The 19,312-nt window shown below is 39.1% G+C and overlaps 1 protein-coding gene across 1 annotated transcript in view; it reads right to left on the bottom strand.

Annotated features, from left to right (window-relative positions):
• The window catches only part of OXCT1 (3-oxoacid CoA-transferase 1), an 84,816-nt gene that overhangs the window by 17,366 nt on the left and 48,138 nt on the right, over positions 1–19,312 (bottom strand). Inside the window, exons 10-13 of the mRNA XM_079330310.1 lie at positions 19,025–19,119; positions 18,302–18,350; positions 15,074–15,146; positions 14,234–14,309 (exon numbers count right to left, since the gene is read on the bottom strand). Of these exons, the coding sequence (XP_079186436.1) occupies positions 14,234–14,309; positions 15,074–15,146; positions 18,302–18,350; positions 19,025–19,119 (293 nt within the window). The remainder of the gene's footprint in view (positions 1–14,233; positions 14,310–15,073; positions 15,147–18,301; positions 18,351–19,024; positions 19,120–19,312) is intronic.

The raw sequence follows: 19,312 nt of genomic DNA, 5'->3' as shown, positions 1-19,312 counted from the left end.
GCACTGAGGAGCAATGGATTTAGTTCCAATGGTTTTGTCGCTTGAAAAGAAAAGTGTACATCTTTCTGTTGATGGAAATGTTAGCAAAGACAAAAAAAAAGAAAGAAAAGAAAAAGAAATCTCTACTTATGAAATACAGCAACAAGAATATCTGAATACTGCACATCCACCTGACAGTTTAGAAAGTGTCTTGCCACTTCAGAAACCCATGCCTTCTATCACTACATCAGCACAAACCAATGGTTTTTGTTCTGTTCCAGAGGTCTGTAGAGGTAATTTCAGAGTATGGGTAAATATATAGAAGTGGCTCACTTCTATTTGTCCCTCAAAACAAGCAATGCTTTCAGCTTCTGGACTCATTCTTCTCTTAAAGTGTGTTACAACTTGCATGTTACCACAGCAAGTGTCTTATGGCTTGGTGTTCAGCTACCTCTATTTTTACTTTCCATAATGCTATGGTACACAATCCTGCCTGCTTCCATTACTTTAAACTGGATGCATCTGATCTTGGAAGGTAAAGAGGCCTAGACCTGACACACCACTGACTCTGAAATGATCAGAAGTACAAAGTTTTATGAGTCTGAGCAGAGCAACAGGCATTAGACCCCAATAACCAAAGATGGCAACAACCTCACATACCAATCCAGAGTTGCCAAGGAGGAAAGAAAAGGGAAGGAAGAGAGGTGAGCAGGAAACATGACACAAAGGAGGATGGTGAAGGGCCTTGAGGGGAAGCCATATGAGTAGTGGCTGAGATCAGGTCAGGCTGGAGAACAGGAGTTAAGTTTCCTCTATAGGGGAAGAGGAGGGGCAGGCACTGATCTCTTCTCTGTGTGACCACTGACAGGACCCAAGTGAATGGCCTGAAGGTGTGTCAGGGGAGGTTTAGACTGATATCAGAAAAGTGTTTTTCACCCAGAGGGTGTCTGGACACTGGAACAGGCTCCCCAGGGCAATGGTCACAGGACCAAGCTGGACAGAGTTCAAGAGGAATTTGGACAATGCTCTCAGGCACATGGTGTGACTCTTGGGGGGTCCTGTGCAAGGCCAGGAGTTGGACTCTGATGATCCTTGGGAGTCCCTTCAAACTCAGAATATTCTGATTCTGTGATTCTCTCAATTTTACGGATTAAAATAAATTAATTTGTGCCTCAAATGGTTTGCATTTGCTTTTGAGTGGTTATAGGGACAGTAATACATTTACTCTTACAGATAAAAAACCTAAAAGTTTATTATTAAATGCCTGGAAAACTTCCTAGTACAAAGATTTTCTTTTGTGTTTCCCCTCATCAGCTATGTGATTCAGTATCTTACAAGTATCAGTATCAGTACCTCTGGTCCACGATTAAAAACATATGGAAGAGACTTGTCTCACTGAACTGGCAGACCAGCTACGAGTTAGCCTCTAGATCATTATGGTGTCATATAATGAAGGCAATTTACTAGTTTGGCACGGCCTGGTTTTGGCAGCAGGGAGCCACAGAGACGACTCCTGTGAGGAGCTGCTGAAGCTTCCACAGTGTGCAACAGAACCAAACCCTGACAGCTCTGAAGATGGACATGCTGCTGGTCAAAACTGGGCCAATGAGAGAGGCTGGTAAAGCCTCTGTAATGACACAGATAAGAAGAAAATCTGAACAAAGTCACAAGGCTTCGGCTTCTAGTCAGAGAAGGGGAGGAGGTGAGAACATGTGAGGGAAACAACTTGGAGACACCAAGGTCAGTCGAAAAGGAATGGAGGAAATGCTGCAGGTGCAGGAGCTGAGATTACTCTGCAGGTTGTGGTGAGACCATGGTGAGACCACAGTGAGGCTGCTGTACCCCTGCAGACATGGGGATCCATGGGGATGCAGAGATCCACCCACAGCCCATGGGGATCCATGGGGATGCAGAGATCCACCCACAGCCCATGGGGATCCAGAGGGATGCAGAGATCCACCCACAGCCCATGGGATCCATGGGGATGCAGAGATCCACCCACAGCCCATGGGGATCCATGGGGATGCAGAGATCCACCCACAGCCCATGGGGACCTAGGGGGATGCAGAGATCCACCCACAGCCCATGGGGATCCATGGGGATGCAGAGATCCACCCACAGCCCATGGGGATCCAGAGGGATGCAGAGATCCACCCACATCCCATGGGATCCATGGGGATGCAGAGATCCACCCACAGCCCATGGGGATCCAGGGGGATGCAGAGATCCACCCACAGTCCAAAGGGATCCAGGGGGATGCAGATATCCACCCACAGCCCATGGGGATCCAGAGGGATGCAGAGATCCACCCACAGCCCATGGGGATCCAGAGGGATGCAGAGATCCACCCACATCCCATGGGATCCATGGGGATGCAGAGATCCACCCACAGCCCATGGGGATCCAGAGGGATGCAGAGATCCACCCACAGCCCATGGGGATCCAGAGGGATGCAGAGATCCACCCACAGCCCATGGGGATCCATGGGGATGCAGAGATCCACCCACAGCCCATGGGGATCATGGGGGGTGCAGAGATCCACCCACAGCCCATGGGGATCCATGAGGATGCAGAGATCCACCCACAGCCCATGGGGATCCAGGGGGATGCAGAGATCCACCCACAGCCCATGGGGATCCAGAGGGATGCAGAGATCCACTCGCCATGGGGTGGGTGCCTGTGCCAAAGCACATGGATGTCTGGAAGTGGCTGTGATCCCGTGGGGAAAGGGCCCTGCTTCCAGGCTGGAGCAGCTTGGAGGGCTGCACTGTGTGGAAGAGTGACCCATGTCACAGCAGTTTTGGGAGGGCTGTGTGCCCTGTGGAGGGACTCACATTTGCAGCTGGTGCTGTTTGGCTGCTGTTCATGGGAGTGAACCCACAATGGGGAAGTTCAGGGAGAATTATCTCCCATGGGAGGGACCCCACAGCCTCACAGGGGCAGGACTCCCCTCCCAGAGCCGTGGAGGAAAAGCTCGGTGATGATCTGAACAAACCCCCAGGCTCCATCTGTGGGAAGGAGGGAGGGGCTCTGGGGAAAAGGTGTTTTAAGAGTTTATTTTACTTCTCATTATCCTCCTCTGATTTCCTCAGTAATAAATTTCACTTTGCAACTTTACTTTGAGCCTGTTTTCCCTTGAAAAGTTTTCTCCCAGTCCTTATCTCATTCATGAATCCTTTGTTAATTTTTTTCCTTCCTCAGCCCAGCTGTAGCAGGTGAGAGTGAGCAAGCAACTCTCATGGGTACCTGGCATTTGGCCTGTGTCAAACCATGACAGCATTATTCACACACACACACACACAGACACACACACACACATTCCTATTTTCCTACTGTTGGCACAGTGAAGAATAAATTGCAGCTTCCGAAATCTATAAAAAAGCCCTTTGGCATTGTTCAGTCAGACTAATATTAAATATTTATCACATAAATTATCATAACTACCAAATATTTCTTTGCAAATACAAATGTGAAAAGGATTTATCTCCGTCCTTGACTTCCTAGCACTGCTCAGATCATTCTCCATCCTGCCTGGAAAAACACAGCTCTCACAGAGACTGCAGTGACCCCTAACCTGCATGCCAGAAACCCCATGACAAGATAATGCAGAGTAGCTGCAGATGACATATTATCTCCACAGTAACTCAGAATATGTTTGCATTGACAATCAGGCTATCAATACATCTATCCTGACAATGCCATTAGCTCATTTTCCAGGCCTTTTCATTCTATTAACTACAAAAGACTTACAGCAACAAGTGAATTCCGGAGGAACTAAGAGCTGGTGAAGGTCAAAAACAAATGTACTGCTGAAGAAGCTGTCATACAAACTGTGAGAAGGGACACGGTCCCTTTTGTGTGAAGAGGAAAATGCAAGCTGAAGAGAAGGACTTAGGGATTTTAAATTGTTCCATCTGCTCCTCCTATTTAGGAAAACATATTCATCACTATGGGGTGGTTGCTGGTAAAGAAAATCAATTCAGCGTTAAATGCAACTAGCCAAGTAATTATATGTTTTGTTTTTGAGTAATATCCAAAGCATAAGAGACTTACATTACTCACAGTGCATCTTCTAAACTACCACAGCCTGCATTTTTCCCACATCATACTGGAAAAGGGGACAGCTGAATGCTAAATTTGAATCAAAATATTCAAGACTAAAAGGTGATTTCAAAAAGAATTTCTGCTTATTTTTGCCTAACCCTGCTCCCTCCATTCATTTATTTAAGATTATTTTTGTTAGTTCTTAATTACAATGGTGCTGCAAGCTTAGGAAGCCTTTCAGAACGAAAGACACTGTGGTGGTAGAGCACTGGTAATTTGAAGCACTGTTATAAATCCATTTTATCAGACAGAGCTTGAAGTAAGAATAAAAGATTTTTGAATTAGCCATGCACTTCTGAGAGGTCCAGTGTTGGCAGTTATTTATACAGGTAGCTGGATCGAGAGCAGACACAAGCTGACAATTTCCTTGCAACTTCTCAGTTACAATACAAGGTGGGAATTCTCCTTTTCCCATTGTGCTTTCATCAGCAGTTTTTTCTAAATCTCAGTCCAAATAATACTGGAGTGCAAGACATAGAAATTTCAGACCTGATGCTGTGGGTATTCTAAATTGAGATCTTCAGCTCTCCTGCTTCTTTGTGTAGGTCATAAACCCACACAGTACTAGTGGAATTTCTTACAATGCCTACTTATTGCAAAATTAATTATTTTGTTATTGTGGTAATGGGGTATCTTCAAGAAAATATGAGAGAAGGGTATGTATTTTCTCATTTAATGTGTTTATATCTGACCATTATTTGAGTGGTCAAAATACAACAAAGAGGAATTAATTCAGCCTAATGGTAATTCCTAAACAGGAACCTTCATGGCTTTTTGGTCACATGTGGCATCCAAGAGAACCTGGTGTTCCAGTGGAAACTTGTGAGTACTCCAATGTGGGCCAGACAGTCAAGATATTTTTCAAGAGAATATAACGTTTTGCCTAAATGGCATTTCACGCCATCAATAAAGGTGCTAAAGCAAGCAGGAAACTATTTATAAGAAAATCCAAGCAGATAAAGAGATAGAGATAGCTGAGAAAAAAGAGAAAAATTCCGGAGCTTTATAATATTATTTCTAATAATATATTTCTAATAATATTATAATATTTCTAATATTATTCTGATATTTCTAATATTCTAGTATTTCAAGCAATCTATAAAGGTGATATAGCAAGTAGGAAACAATTTATATGAAAATCCAAGCAGATAAAGAGATAAAGAAGAGATAGCTGAGGAAACAAAGAAAAATTCTGGAGCTTTCTAATATTATTAAGGTGTTGAATACATGCTGGTGCCTTAAAACCTTCCTCAATACTCCCGGGGCATGGACTTTTCTTCTGTAACTGTATTTTATAACTACTCCCAACATCATATGAAAAATGCACCTGGACTGTTATGCTTGTTAAAATAACATGATCTTTTGAGACAAACAGCTTTTACATCAACAGTACAGCAGAGCAGATGATAATGATGAGTTCAAAAAACAATGAAAACTTGTCAGTGGTAAATGCATCTTGAATAATTCCATTTAAAACTGAACATCAAAGCACAAGCAAGGTGAAAATGTGCACCTGCTTGGAAAGGAATCAAGCCACTTCCCTCCTAAGGGTCCTTGACTATGTTCCCAGCCCTAATATTGTACTAAACAAATACTATAAACAGCATTCAGTCTGAAATTTCTCTTTCCTTCCATTAGATAAAACAATATGTGTGTTTTTACACTATGCTCAAAGTCAGTGAAACTGCTGTTTCAAAAAGCCTTACAGAAGATAACAGGTGCTAGTTTAAACTGCAAGCTTCCTGTTACACCTCAATTTTCAGGCATCCCCCTGAACACTGTGATCAAGATGCCTAGGATGAGACAGCAAAGAATTCAGAGGTGTCAGCATTGTCTCTCATGGTCACAGACATAGACAAGGCATCAGGTATGAAAGGAAAAAAGGTATGAAAGGCATCATTGTGAAAGGAAGTTACTGCATCATGCCAGGGACAGACACTAAAATTCAGAGCAACTGGAATAATGTGAGCTTCACATTGTGAGCTTCTTCAAAGCAGAAGTGAAGATAATGCAGAGGATACAAGGTACTGCCTCACAACCATCAGCTGTGCTAATGCTGCAGTCAAAAGGATAAACTGAGGCCCCTTCAAAGGTCTCTGCTCTGCCCCTCTCTGCATACTGCTAACACACGTGGGTCACACAGCTCTCCTTCTCTGCACAGGCACTGTCTGCCAGCACAGACGTGTCAGCATCAAACAACCCAAAACAGTGAAGGAGCTCCTCAGATCCATATCTAACAATCTCATCAGTGGTTGTGGGGTTACACCTGGTCTGTTTGGGAAACTGCATGGTAGCTCAAATCTTTGTTTTGGAAAAAAAAACAACACCAAAAAAATCCCAAAACAAAAGAACTCCAAAAAACAATTACAAAAAGGTTACAATAATTAATTACAACAATTACATAATAGTTAATTATAACAATTAAAATTTAAACTAAAACAAATTAAAACAATTACACCAATTAAAAAAAACCTCAAGATGTATAAATCTACTAACTTCATAAAATGGTAGGTGTCTCCTTTGCCCCTTGATAACAGTCCTGTCCTGTATTTAAAGGACAGGTATATTTATACTTGATTCTAAAATGAATGTTACAACTCTTCTGGATTTCACTTTCCATTTTTCCAGTGAAAAAGACTGCATGACGATTGCATCAAAAACATAGATAAAGCTGAAGTATTCTGAACTTTACTTCCTTATTCCATTTTACACTGATTTTATGTCCTTACATATGTCCCACTTACAGAATTATTGTAATTATACTGTCAACTAGGACAGCTAGATTAGATTTTACTCTGAGAAAAAAAAAACAGTGAGAAGTCATTAACAGGATTTTTCAATCAGAAGTGTGGGTAATGCAACAACAAAAAACCAAAAGGTTAATACTGGCAGAACACAACAAAAGTAGCACACTTTACATACACAACATGGTAAATTATTTTTTTAAGACACAAAAAAAACCACTATTGTATAGTTTAACCATACGAGAAGTGGCCTGGTTTTGAAAAAGTTAACCTGGTTTGAAAAAAGTGTGTCTCCCAGGACATATACAAAGATACACTGAAAAGTAAAATTAAAAGGTAAATTTAATTTTTGAAAGAATGAAGTATTAGCTCTTGAATTACTTCTTTTTCTTGCAAAAATGTAATAATAACTCTTCCTAAAATTTAACATACATAAATCTGTGCACTAACTATATTAATATTTTTATTTTCCATAATCAGAAAATTAGGGCTGCATGAAACACGTGCAGGAAAAGTTGGGCAAATATCATTCCTTTATTCTCCCATAAACCTAACTTGAAATAACCATTGGCAACAAATTTGAATGACAGAGTAAAATTCAAATGAATACACTGAGATGCTGCATCTTAGGAGCAATGCAAAACAGTCTGTGACATGCTTCATTGAAATGGATTTGCTTTACAGTGATGAATGTTATTTCAGCATAATGGGACAATTAAGCTGTCCATTTACCTCTGCATACCATTTCCAAAACACACAGCAAAGCATGCAATAATTAAATTTTACTGCCAGCATAATACTAGTCTCACTTGAAAGTGATGGTTCCATATCGTAGTAACAGTTCTCACCACTAACCCACAGATCAGAAGTCCTTTGACATATGCTTGTATTTTTGAGACAGGCATAATTTCTTCAGCTGCTCTCACTGTACAGAAAGCAGAGCTGCCACTCTTCCCACACTGAAAATTTAAGAGTATGAATAAAATACCTATAGGGAGGTCCTACATTACTTCCATGCAGTCTGAAGAGAAATAAACATTAAGAAAATTGATAGAAAAAGTCCTCAAAAAGATGGAAGAAGTAGTGCCAACACAATACAGTCAGTTTTTTCTCTTTGGATGGAGAACTTTAGCAATAGTGATAATGTTGTTTTCCAAAGGCTCTGCAGGGCTTTCAGGCACATGTTTTTTGGGAGATAAGCAGTAAGCTGATACAGTACTGTAGGCGTAATTTCAAGATGTGTATCTACAAAAACCTAATACATCTTCATACTAAACCAATGACCCACTGAAAAGTAGATTTCCAAGAGGACTCTGGGTAACTGCAAGTCCCATCCTTCTCCTCTGTTGAAGTACTGATGTAGCTCTACTCATGTCCTAGACATCAGACAACCTGATATTACTACTGAGAGAAACCCACAAATTTGGCATATTCAACCTGCATGTTTTCTATTCATACAGATTTTAGTCCATTTGTAGTCCTTCACACATTTGCTAGCTAATAGGTAAAATACTTTTCTTGCAATGTTGTACAGCTTGAAATGAAACACTGAGTTTTATGCACTCAGTGCCACAGATATACTAGGAAAGTAAATTGACAATGTGTCTGGATTCAAAATTAAAATATGCCTTGTGCAAAGACACTCCTACTCAAGCAAAGTGACAAACAGGCTGCACTAGGGCTCCTCAGAGAAGACCTAGAGTGCTCTCAGGCATTCAGGGATGCATTCAGGGTCACATGTCCTTTCTTCTTCCATCATTAAAAATTGCAATTTCTGTATAAGAAAAACTCCTGGTATGGAGCCAGGTTTGGCACTACAAATAGTTAAAGGCAAAAATAAAACCCTCATGCAGACACAGAGCAGGCTGGTCTCTGCCAATTTATCTTTACATTAAAAATGTCTTTACTAATGAGGTTAAAGTGTCCAAAACTGTGCAAAATGTGTACTTTGAAGCTCTGTACCAAAACTACCAATAACATATAAAATTATATTCCTAATGCCTTAGGTAATACTAAGCTCTAAGGACTGTAAATTAAAAGATTTATTTTTGAATTTGAATGAGCTTTGTAAATTCTTCTTTTCAGATAATCTTCTTTGATAAAGCTTAGATTTTTTTTAATATTATTTAATTCTTAATGTTTTAATCCTTTTGGTTTGGCTAGTCTGTGTTAGAGCATTGAAATCTCACACTTCTGAATCTAAAATACAAGGTTATTTTTTCCAAAGAATGATACAGATTTATGTATCCAAACTGCACTTCCTGCACAAATTACATCACTCTCTTCTTCTCTTAGTGCTAACTAAATGCACTCCCTTAGCAATCTAAACATGAATTTTAGACTCCAGTTGAAGAATATACAAAGCTAAAGTTTTTGGTTTTTTTGTATTGTTTGTAAAGAATAGGCATGCTAAATAGTCGGGTCCTGTATCATCTCTGAGGCTGCTGCATGTTAACTTCTAGACTCCAGGCTCTGAGCCTGCTGCTTTAGGAAACAGCCAGCTTCTTTTTCACCTTTGGATATATGCTGTCTGCCCTTGTGAACTTACATAAATTCAGTTTATTCACCAGTCCTCAGTCCTCTTTGATGGTGGGTACTAAGTGCTATATCTACACATCTCCTAAATACCTCCAGTGATGCTGACTCCACCACTTCCCTGGAGAATATAGTCCAATGCTTGACAATCTTTCTGGTGAGAAAAAGTGTTCCTATTATCCAATCTAAACCTGCCCTGAAAAAACTTGAGGCGGTTTCCCTTTGTACTGTCAATTGTTGGGAGAAAAGGCTGATTCCACTTGGGAATTTTCAGGGAACTGTAGAGAGTGGTAAGGTGATCCTGGAGTCTCCTTATTTCCAGGCTAAACACCCCCAGCTCCCTCAGCTGCTCCTCACAAAATTTGTGCTCCAGACCCTTCCCAAGTTCTGTCGCCCTTTTGTGGACATGCTCCAGCACTGCAAAGTCTTTCCAGATCTGGGCAGCTTTCCTACATTTCTGTCCCAGCCTGTGGCACTGCCTGGGGTTGTTGTGATCCCAAGGGCAGGACCTGGCACTTGGCACTGTTGAACCTCACACCATTGGCCTCAGCCATGATCCAGCCTGTGCAGATCCCTCTGCAGAGCCTTCCTGCCCAACAGCAGATCAACATTCCAACACAGCTCGGTGTTACCTGCAAACTCACTGAGGGTGCACTCAGTGCTCTCATCCAGACCACCAATAAAGATATTAATCAGGGCAGTACTGAGCCCTGAGGAGCTCTACCAGGACCGGCTCCAGATGGATGTAACACTATTGAGCACCACTCCCTGGACCCAACCACCCACCACTCTTTACCCAGCCAACTATCCCCCTATCCAAGCCATGAGCAGCCAGTTTGTCCAGAAGAATGTTGTGGGAAGTAATGTCAAAAGCTTTACCGAAGTCCAGGTAGACAACATACACAGCCCTTCCACCCTACACTAAGCTGGACACCCTGTCATGGAAGATTGGTGTCTCAAGGTGCCTTTCCTAAACCCAACAGTCTGATCCCCTGGTTGTCCTGTATGCCCTGAGTGATGGCACTCAGTATTCCATGATCTTCCCTGACACTGAGGTCAGGCTGACAGACCTGCAGTTCCCTCAATCCTCCTTCTGGCCCTTTCGTAGACAGGCATCACACCTGCCAATCTCCAGTCATTGGGACCTCCCAGGTTAACCAGGACTGCTGGAAAATTACAGGAAGTGTCTCAGTGAGCACATTCACCAGGTCCCTTAGTACCTTGGGGTGGGTCCCATCTGGTCCCATAGACATGCTTGTCTATGTAGTGTGGCAGGTCAGTGACCAGTTCCCCTGAAGTGTGGAGGCTTTATTCTGCTCCCTGCACCTGCTTTCCAGCTGAGAGGGCTCAGTATCTGGGTAACATAAAAGACTAAGGCAAGACTTTTCCATGTCTTTTGTCACTATGATTCTCTCTGCTTCCAATGAAGGATGGAGAAGTTCCTTAGCCCTTCTTTTGTTATTGATGTATTGATAGAAGGACTTTTTACTGTCTTCTATAGCAGTAGCCAAATTAAGTTGGACTTTGGCTCTTTTGATACTCATCCTACTTGACCTCATGACATCTTTGTAGTCCTCCTAAGTATGCTACCTTCTTATTAATGATTTACTACATATTTTTCCCCTGCAAGAAGTTTCTGCCTAGTGAAATTTGATGCCATGAACATTTCATCCATTTTGTGCTTTCAAATTCATCAACTTCCAGCTGCTGGGGCCCTCCACTATTGTTTCAATACTTTTTCTGCTGGTACAGTGTATCAGCTGCATCAGTAGTTATATTAGGGTTGTTTAATGTTATGGGTTGTTCAGAAATGCCTATGAAAAAGACAGGTCCTGGTCCTGGTCACAGGGGAACATGGCAGAAGTTCTGATATTTTGTTCTGATCTATGCTCAGCCTCTGACACACATCACAATATCAATCATGGTTATGTGCCTTCTTTTAGGAAGGATGGGGAAAATAAAGCACTATTTTGTGCAAGCTGCAGATGTAGTACTCCACAGCAAACTAGTGCCCTTGCAGAAGGGCAGCAGAAACTGTTCCACAAATGCTTCTATTCTCAGGGTTTCAAAAAGACAGTAGTTGAAAAGAACTGAAACAAAGCAAGTACATGCAGGGATATGTGCAGTCAAGCCCACAACTTTTGAAAACATGTGAGACAACTAATGCTGCCACTCTGTACCTGCTGGGAAGCCACCCTGCTGGCAGCATAAATATTTTGGATACTGAGACACACAGACAGGTCACAAGTGTCCTGCCCCCATGAAATGAAATATGGCTCCATTCAGCAGCAACCAGCAGCCATGGATTATCTGTTCTGTCTTATCTGCCCTACTCCATGATCATGAACCCTGTGTTTCTCTTAAAATCTCTCTTGGCCAGCTTGTCACAACTGCATTCTGTTCCCAGGCGATTCACAGAAATTTGCCTCCTTCTCCTTTCCCTCCTCAGAAACCCTCTTGTTAGCTGGAGAAATACCAAAGTAAGGAAGACAAAGAGCCATTATGTAGTAGTGCTTAATGGAATAAAATTACCAATAAATGCCAGTATTTAGGAAGTAACTTCTGCCTAAGCAAACAGCATTGTTTACTGCATGTGCTTAAAATATTCACACCCTCTTCTTCCTTTCCTCATGGGATTTTTCTCTCCATTAAAACTCAGCAGATAAGAGCAAAGAAAGGGCAGTAATTACTGCAATGAGACTTCCTCAGCTCACTTCCTAATAATAAGTGCAAGTAAACACATACATGCACACACTAGGGCTCAAGTGTTATCAAGCTCTTATGGGACAGAAAGGACTGCTTCATAATGGTACTTGCTCAAAACATACAGAGCTATTATTTGCCTCTGAAATAATGGCAAATATCATCAATACAAGAATCCAAAAGCTACAATGTATAAGAAATATTTAACCAAAATCAAATGAAAAGTGAAAAATGTTAGAACAAAATAGAGCTTGAAGTTTCCTTACACTATGAGTTTTCAGCAAAGTCAATCTTTGTTTCACCCACACACAAATCTTGTGACTAAAAAAGAAACACATCTTGCTCTTAATTAAATTTAACTGACAATAATATATCATCTTATTTACAGGAAAAGCAGGAAGACCTGTATATCTATGGGCTGTTAATCCCATTTAAAAAATCTGTACTGTAGAATAGTAGTAACACATCAATAAAGTAGATTAAGAATCATCCATCCAACAGATCTTCACAGAAGTAACAAAAGAGAAATTATTGCTGCTTGGAAAGGCTCCTGGTTGGATTTATGAAGTGTCACTGGCATATTTACTCACAAGTAAATACAAACACACTGCAGAGGAAATTTGCAAACAGACAAAAATTAGTAAAAGGGGAAAATGATGACAGCAAAAAGTTATGAGGATCCATCTGATGTATACTGTAGTATGTAGTAACAAGGTATATCTCAAAGGCAGCAAAAAGTCACAGTATTGGAAGCTGTATTTTATACTTTCCTGTTTTGAAAACATACCTGCTATTCATAAATTTGGGCTTGAACAGAACTGAGAGGCAATTCACAGGCAAAATAAGCAATATCAGATATAAAAAAATAAACCTCTCGATATATATGAATGCAAAACTAAAATTGTATCTTTTAGAGAACATAAGGCATTGAGGGAAGAACATGCAAATCTGCACCATTTTGAGAAAGATTGCAATCAATCTTAGCTCCAATGTTTCAAGAAATGCATGCGTAAATGAATCTTTTTATTAGTACAAAATGCTGTCTTCATCTTTTGATAGTTCAGATCTCGAAAAGTGCATTTCAACCTAACCAGAAGCCTTTGCACTCCCCACAATTACTCACACAGATGCTTGGACCAGCCCTTCACATAACCTTTTCTCCCACATCTGCTTGTATGGATCCCATGTCAGACTCTGTCCCCTCTCAATAAGAGCACCTTATGCTCCAGTCACTGATCCATGACTTCCATTCTCAAAGGTCTGCTGTAGAAGTCACAGACTGCTGGGTGGAGCTAAAGCTTCTGCAAGACACAGGAACCTGCATTTGCATTTTTGTCCTCTTCTAATCATCTTTTAGCTTCCCAAGGCCTTTAACACTGTTCAAGCAGTGTTAAATATATCTCATTACTTTCAATTACTTAAATATATCTCATTACTTTAAACAAGGCTAATAAGAAAATTTGCTTCTAGACATCTCTGATACAAAACATATCTGAAAGCACCATATTGAAAGCCATTGAAAATATCAAAGTTGCCAACAGTATGAAAGTTACTAATGTTGTTTAATGTTAGAACATAAAGTTCAAAGAATGACTTCATGTTATCAGCTGATTAAATAATGCTGGAGTTAGCGTACATTTCTATCACTGAAACCTGAAGGTCTGTTTGGCTAAATGCACTATTATTGCTTTTTTCTTCAAGTATTTAAAAGAATAATGCTGCAATCTTTTGACAGAAACACAGAAAAATAATGCAGGCTCTTTTTATATTTTTTTATCAACTACATGCTGGTATACACTTTCCTTCAACTCACTGCTCCAGGTACAACCAGAGAAAAGTTGTTACTGTCAAGAAAAAGCATCAGTCCCCAGCAAAAAAAAAAAAAAAAGTGACATTGGGAAGGCATGGACATAAAAGGCAGGAACAAAGGCTTATTAAATAATATTTTGCTTTTCACAATGCACAAACATGATTTTAAAAGGCTGACTTTTGATAATGGATTGCTTGGCGCAGGCAATATGCAGAAAAAATACACATATCCTCTATTTTAATACTTTTAGCTTCACAACCCCCCATTCTACTTCTGCCCTTTTTCCTTTGCCTGGTCCTCAGCTACATTTTTGTTATTCTAAAAGAGTACACTGACAGTAGTTCAAAAACCTACTTACAGGAATCATCCAGTTGGCCAGGTCACCGTACTTAGACACCTGCATAGCTCCAAGCATTGTCAAGTCAACATGGCCTCTGGTAACAGAAAGTGTGCAATTAGCATATCATGTTAAGTAACAGCCCACAAATCTTAATAAGCTTTTGTTCATTCTCATTACATCAATTTAAAAATGGTGGCATATGACAAAGGTAGCAACCATTTGTCACACACGCAGTTGGGGTTTTTTCCCCCACTAGATGTATCACTGATGCAAATGTCTCTTTATGCCTACTGAGCCTCAAAAATGTTCCTACTTTTGTCTGGTTTGGTTAATTGCATGTGCAGTCAATCATCTCTGAACTCCTACTTTTTAGTGCACTTCTTAACATATTTGCATGCACCCATTATCTTTTCAGAGCCATTAGGATTTAGTGTTTGTTTGCCTCCAACCTCTTTTCTGAAAAAACAAACAAAAAACAGGTGCAGACGTTGAATTTCCATTAAGGAGGTGGAATGAGGATCACAGTTGCAAGCTGAGCAAAGAAAATATCCTAAGTGCAAGTACAGATTAGATACTTGGAAATGACCAAAAAATAGTTGTTAAAACATCATTATAAATGTGTTTACAGATGGCCAGGTGGTGGTAGGCACAAACATTACCATGGTATCTATTAGCTCAGTGGTTTTTTATTTCCAATAAAAATCTAACCCTCTGTAAACTATCACTGAGTAAATCCATGATAATTTCACAGGTTGTTAAATGCTAACCACATTTGGAAGAAATACTGATGAGTTCAGCCACTGACACAGTTTATTCTTTTCCTGTTTCAAAAAGACCAGAGTTAGTGTTGGTACATACCCTCTTATCATTGCAAATGATTCATCACTTGAGAAATAGGAAGAACCTGGAAGAACAGTGACTGTCTCCTTACCTGTAAAAGAAATATGATACAGGATACATTTTGTTTCTTTAACAAATGAAGTCATAGCTATTTACCAAGAAATAAGGGATTTTATCAAATTCCTTTGGATTCAGTACAGCTACAGACCTGATTACACTTATTACGTCACATGTAAACCTAATCAATCCTATTGAATTGTGAAGCTGTTTGTTAGAGTTTCTAATGATAGGATTGCCTGCTATTTGACCACCAGCAGTTCCAGGCATCATGAACACTGGAGTGTATGAAATATCTATGGACTTTAGCTTTCTACTCCATTCACAGAAAAAGTGAGAAGTAAATGTCTTTTGAAAGAGAAAAAGATAAAGTCTTCAGGACACAGAGAGGCTGCAAAGAAAAGCAAGCAGGTCAGATTGAAGAGTTTATAGTTCTAATGATGAAAAATACAAAAAAAAAAAAAAAGACAGGTCTAGTCTGCGCACGAGAAAATGTGCTTCTATGTGCTGTACTGTTCTCTGAACAATGCTTGAGTCAAGCAATGGAGCACACCTGGAAGTGTCTTATTTTGGCACTGTTCAGAGCCCTTTTCTTCCTCTTCTGCCTGCTCTTTGAATCAGTCTAAGCAACAAACATTTACACAGGGTGCCTCTGAAAAGGCAGAAGAAACACAGATTAAGGCAAAATTATAAAACAAGCATGGCAAACTTGAGAGAAAAAAAACAAACTGAAATATGTTAGCAACATTTGACATAACGAAGAAACAGTGTTAACAACAAAGGAGAACATCATTTAAACAGTTTCCAGAAAACAGAGGAAAAAAGACAAAGATATTAACTAAGAGAAAGGGAAAAGGGAAAGAAACAGAGCACGAAACTTAACATAAATATCTAAGATATGCATTGCAATTGAACTCCTCTGAGGTATATTTCATGCCACTTGTATGGAAATTAAATAGAATAGTATAGAATTAAGGTCATAAAATGGTCTTGCACACTTCTCAAGAATTCATCGTGCTACCATCCAGACCTGCTGAGACAGACTGAATTATCTTCCCCTACAGGGCCCCCACCCAAGGCAATGAGAGAGAAAACAGGTTTTGCAGGCAGCAACATGGAGCGAGAAGCCTGGGATAAACTGGCAAGGTACTGATAAACACAAAGGCTTAGGACCTTAGGACCATAATAATGTAAAAAGAGCACCACATTACTCACTTCTTACAATGTTCTCAGGAGGTCAGTTCTTTTAAATATTTCTGCTGTAATACAGTTGTCTACCTTTCAGTTGCAGTCAAGATATACTTCATGTGAGACATTAGGAAAATGGGACAAACATAAAAAAACCATACCAGAGCAACATAATTACAATTGCAGAGAGAAATTTTGCAAAAGCCCAAACCAGGAATATGTTTTAAAAACTTTAAACTGGACTTTGGGGCTAAGGCTGGATCATTCCAGTTAATGAATGAGAACAAGTTTAATTTCTGCTGCTCTGCCATTTAGCTTTTGCTTTCTTCACATGGTTTTACAAATTTAATTGGAAAGCAGATAGAATGGTCCTAATCCAACCATGTGAATGTTTCAGCAATTATAGTAACAATTATTTTGGTGGTAGGTCTGATGCTTTCTATCCCATGTCCTGTTTACTGCAGTTTCAGAGGGACATGTGAAGATGTTTAACACTGAATTAACATTACCACAATAATCTAATTTTCATGTTGCATTCTGACCTGTCAGCTTCATCCCTTCCAGATTAACTCTTAAAAATATTTATCAGCTATTAAGATCATCTTTTCATCAATTCAAGATCATCTTGAATGTTAAAGAACAACTTTTCCAGAGAATTTTAAAAGTTCTTAGATACTTTTCCATTGTCATTCTGTTAATATGTTCATTGGTCATACACACCCATATTAAAACTTAAGTTCTAATGTGCATATATAATTTCATTCTTAATATTTTTTTCTTCTAAATATTTTTTTTTTCCAGTCACTCCTCTGACATATTCCTTCATGCAGTTCTTGAAACTATTGCATATACATTGGTGAAATGCTGGACTTGATTTCTTAAATATTTTTTTATTTCAAACCAGAAAATGGCCTCAAATAACTCCACATTTAAAATATACTAAAATATACTAAAATATACTAAAAGAGGCAATTACATAGCACTATTATAAGTATCATTTAGCTGAACCAAGCAGCAAATGTTTCAAGTCAGTAAACAATTGTTGGACTGATACTAAATTAAAATTATTTTATGTCAGTGCTTTATCTCCTTTGACTTTTCCAGTTTAATTGCACTTGCTAACAGCCATTGAGAAAGGTACTGTCTGTATAGACATGTATGTAGACACCTATACATGTATTTGTTTGTATGCATGTGTATACTTGTAAAAAAAAAATTAAATGCATATATTTTCCATATGAAAATAAAACAAGTCTAAAATGTCAAGTCTATAACCTATACCATTAATATCAATAACAGACTTACAAAGCCTACTTCTGTTTGTCACAGTGAAATATTTAAGTATATTTTTACATGGAGACAGAATGTACACAGGCACAACTTTTCCATGAAAAAAATAGAGATCAAACAGGTGCACTAAATCATAAGAAACTTACATTTTTACATTGAATAGCATCTTCTGAGGTGAAATGCCCCAAAACAGCTGGGCAACAACAGCATGTGAGAACTGTCATTCCCTGTTAAAAGTGGCAAAAGCAGCCACCCACAGCAGCATCCTCATGTGCCAGGTGCCAGCTGGGCAGCTCCTTCCCCCTGCCTTGGCTACCACTCCCACTCTGAATGCAAATGAGTTATATTCCTGGCTGCGAACAAACCAGGCCATTATACACAGGATGTTTTAAAACATGTCCCAACCATAAATCATTGAAAACCATTTTCTAGAAGACTCAAGGTGAATGAAAAGTGGCAGGAAAACAAACCCATATTCCCTTACAGGCTGCACAAAGCAATTCTCACTTCTGAAAAAGATGATTTGGCAATTTACTGATAGGCCTGGAAGAGAGTCTCTCCCTGTAGAAGACTATAGCTTAAAAGACAATTACATTAATATTTATTATCAAATAACACAGGAGTCTAGGTTCAAATACTGTATCAAAAGAAAATTTTTAAATTAACATGGTTATTCATTTTCCATTAATTAAACTTATTTAAAATATTTACCTGCATTAATCAGATCTGGATCTACTTCATTTTCAAGTGGATAAGGACCCTGACAACAATACAGACGTATGTCAAGCTTTATAATAAAATACCTTTCAAATACAATTAATAATTGCCATATTATTTCTAATGCTAATTACAAAAAACATATAATGGCAGACATGCATTTTTAATCATTTTTAAACAGAATTTTAATTTTATCAGAAAAAAAATCCTGATATTACAAGTCATAATTTATATCAAGTAACATATCAGGGCTGATGGACATATTGTTCAAGGACCTTAAAATCACTAAATATCATAAAGAAAGAGGTTTGTTTCATTTAGGTTTCTTTTTGTTCTTAACCAAAATGACAGACATTTTTCAGAAAAAGGTCATAACTGCAACCTCATAAAGCCATACAACAGTAAAAGTAATATTTCCTTTAAGCTTTATTTAAAATTATGTTTGCTAAGGTTCACAGTGCTTGGTCTTGCAAATTTCTGATGGTTTTGAGTCCAGAAACACATGTGCTTAAGGACATCCTTAGCAAAGTAGTACCATAATCATAAAATGAGCATTTCCTAAAAAACTTCCCTGCAGCACAGTGAGAATATTATGATGACATAATTAAGCATATATATTTCCAGTAATATAATAATCAAGTTGGACGTGGGCAGGAAATAAAACCCAGCCACAGCAAAATAAAAACACTGTAATAACTGACAAAGATGTATTCTTACCAAACCCAGGACTCCATTTTCACTCTGTAAGTGAACAGTTATGTCTGGACTGATGAAGTTACTGGCCAACAATGGGATTCCAATACCCAGATTAGCTGAAAAGAAGTGGTTAAGGCAGAAATACTTATTGCAAACAAGTAAATTTCTAAAAATTACTATTATACCAAGAGTAGATTAGAACTGTCCCCTTCACAACAACTTTTATTTTTACTTAGATACCTTAGATTTGTGCTGAATGATTTTGCCTTGGACTGTCTAATTGCATTCATTTACCATGTAAAAAAATTG

Source organism: Erithacus rubecula, assembly GCF_903797595.1.
Source record: "Erithacus rubecula genome assembly, chromosome: Z".
In the NCBI taxonomy this organism is placed as follows: Eukaryota; Metazoa; Chordata; class Aves; order Passeriformes; family Muscicapidae; genus Erithacus; species Erithacus rubecula.
Note: the sequence above shows the minus strand (reverse complement) of the source record. Positions and strands in the feature narration are given on the sequence as shown.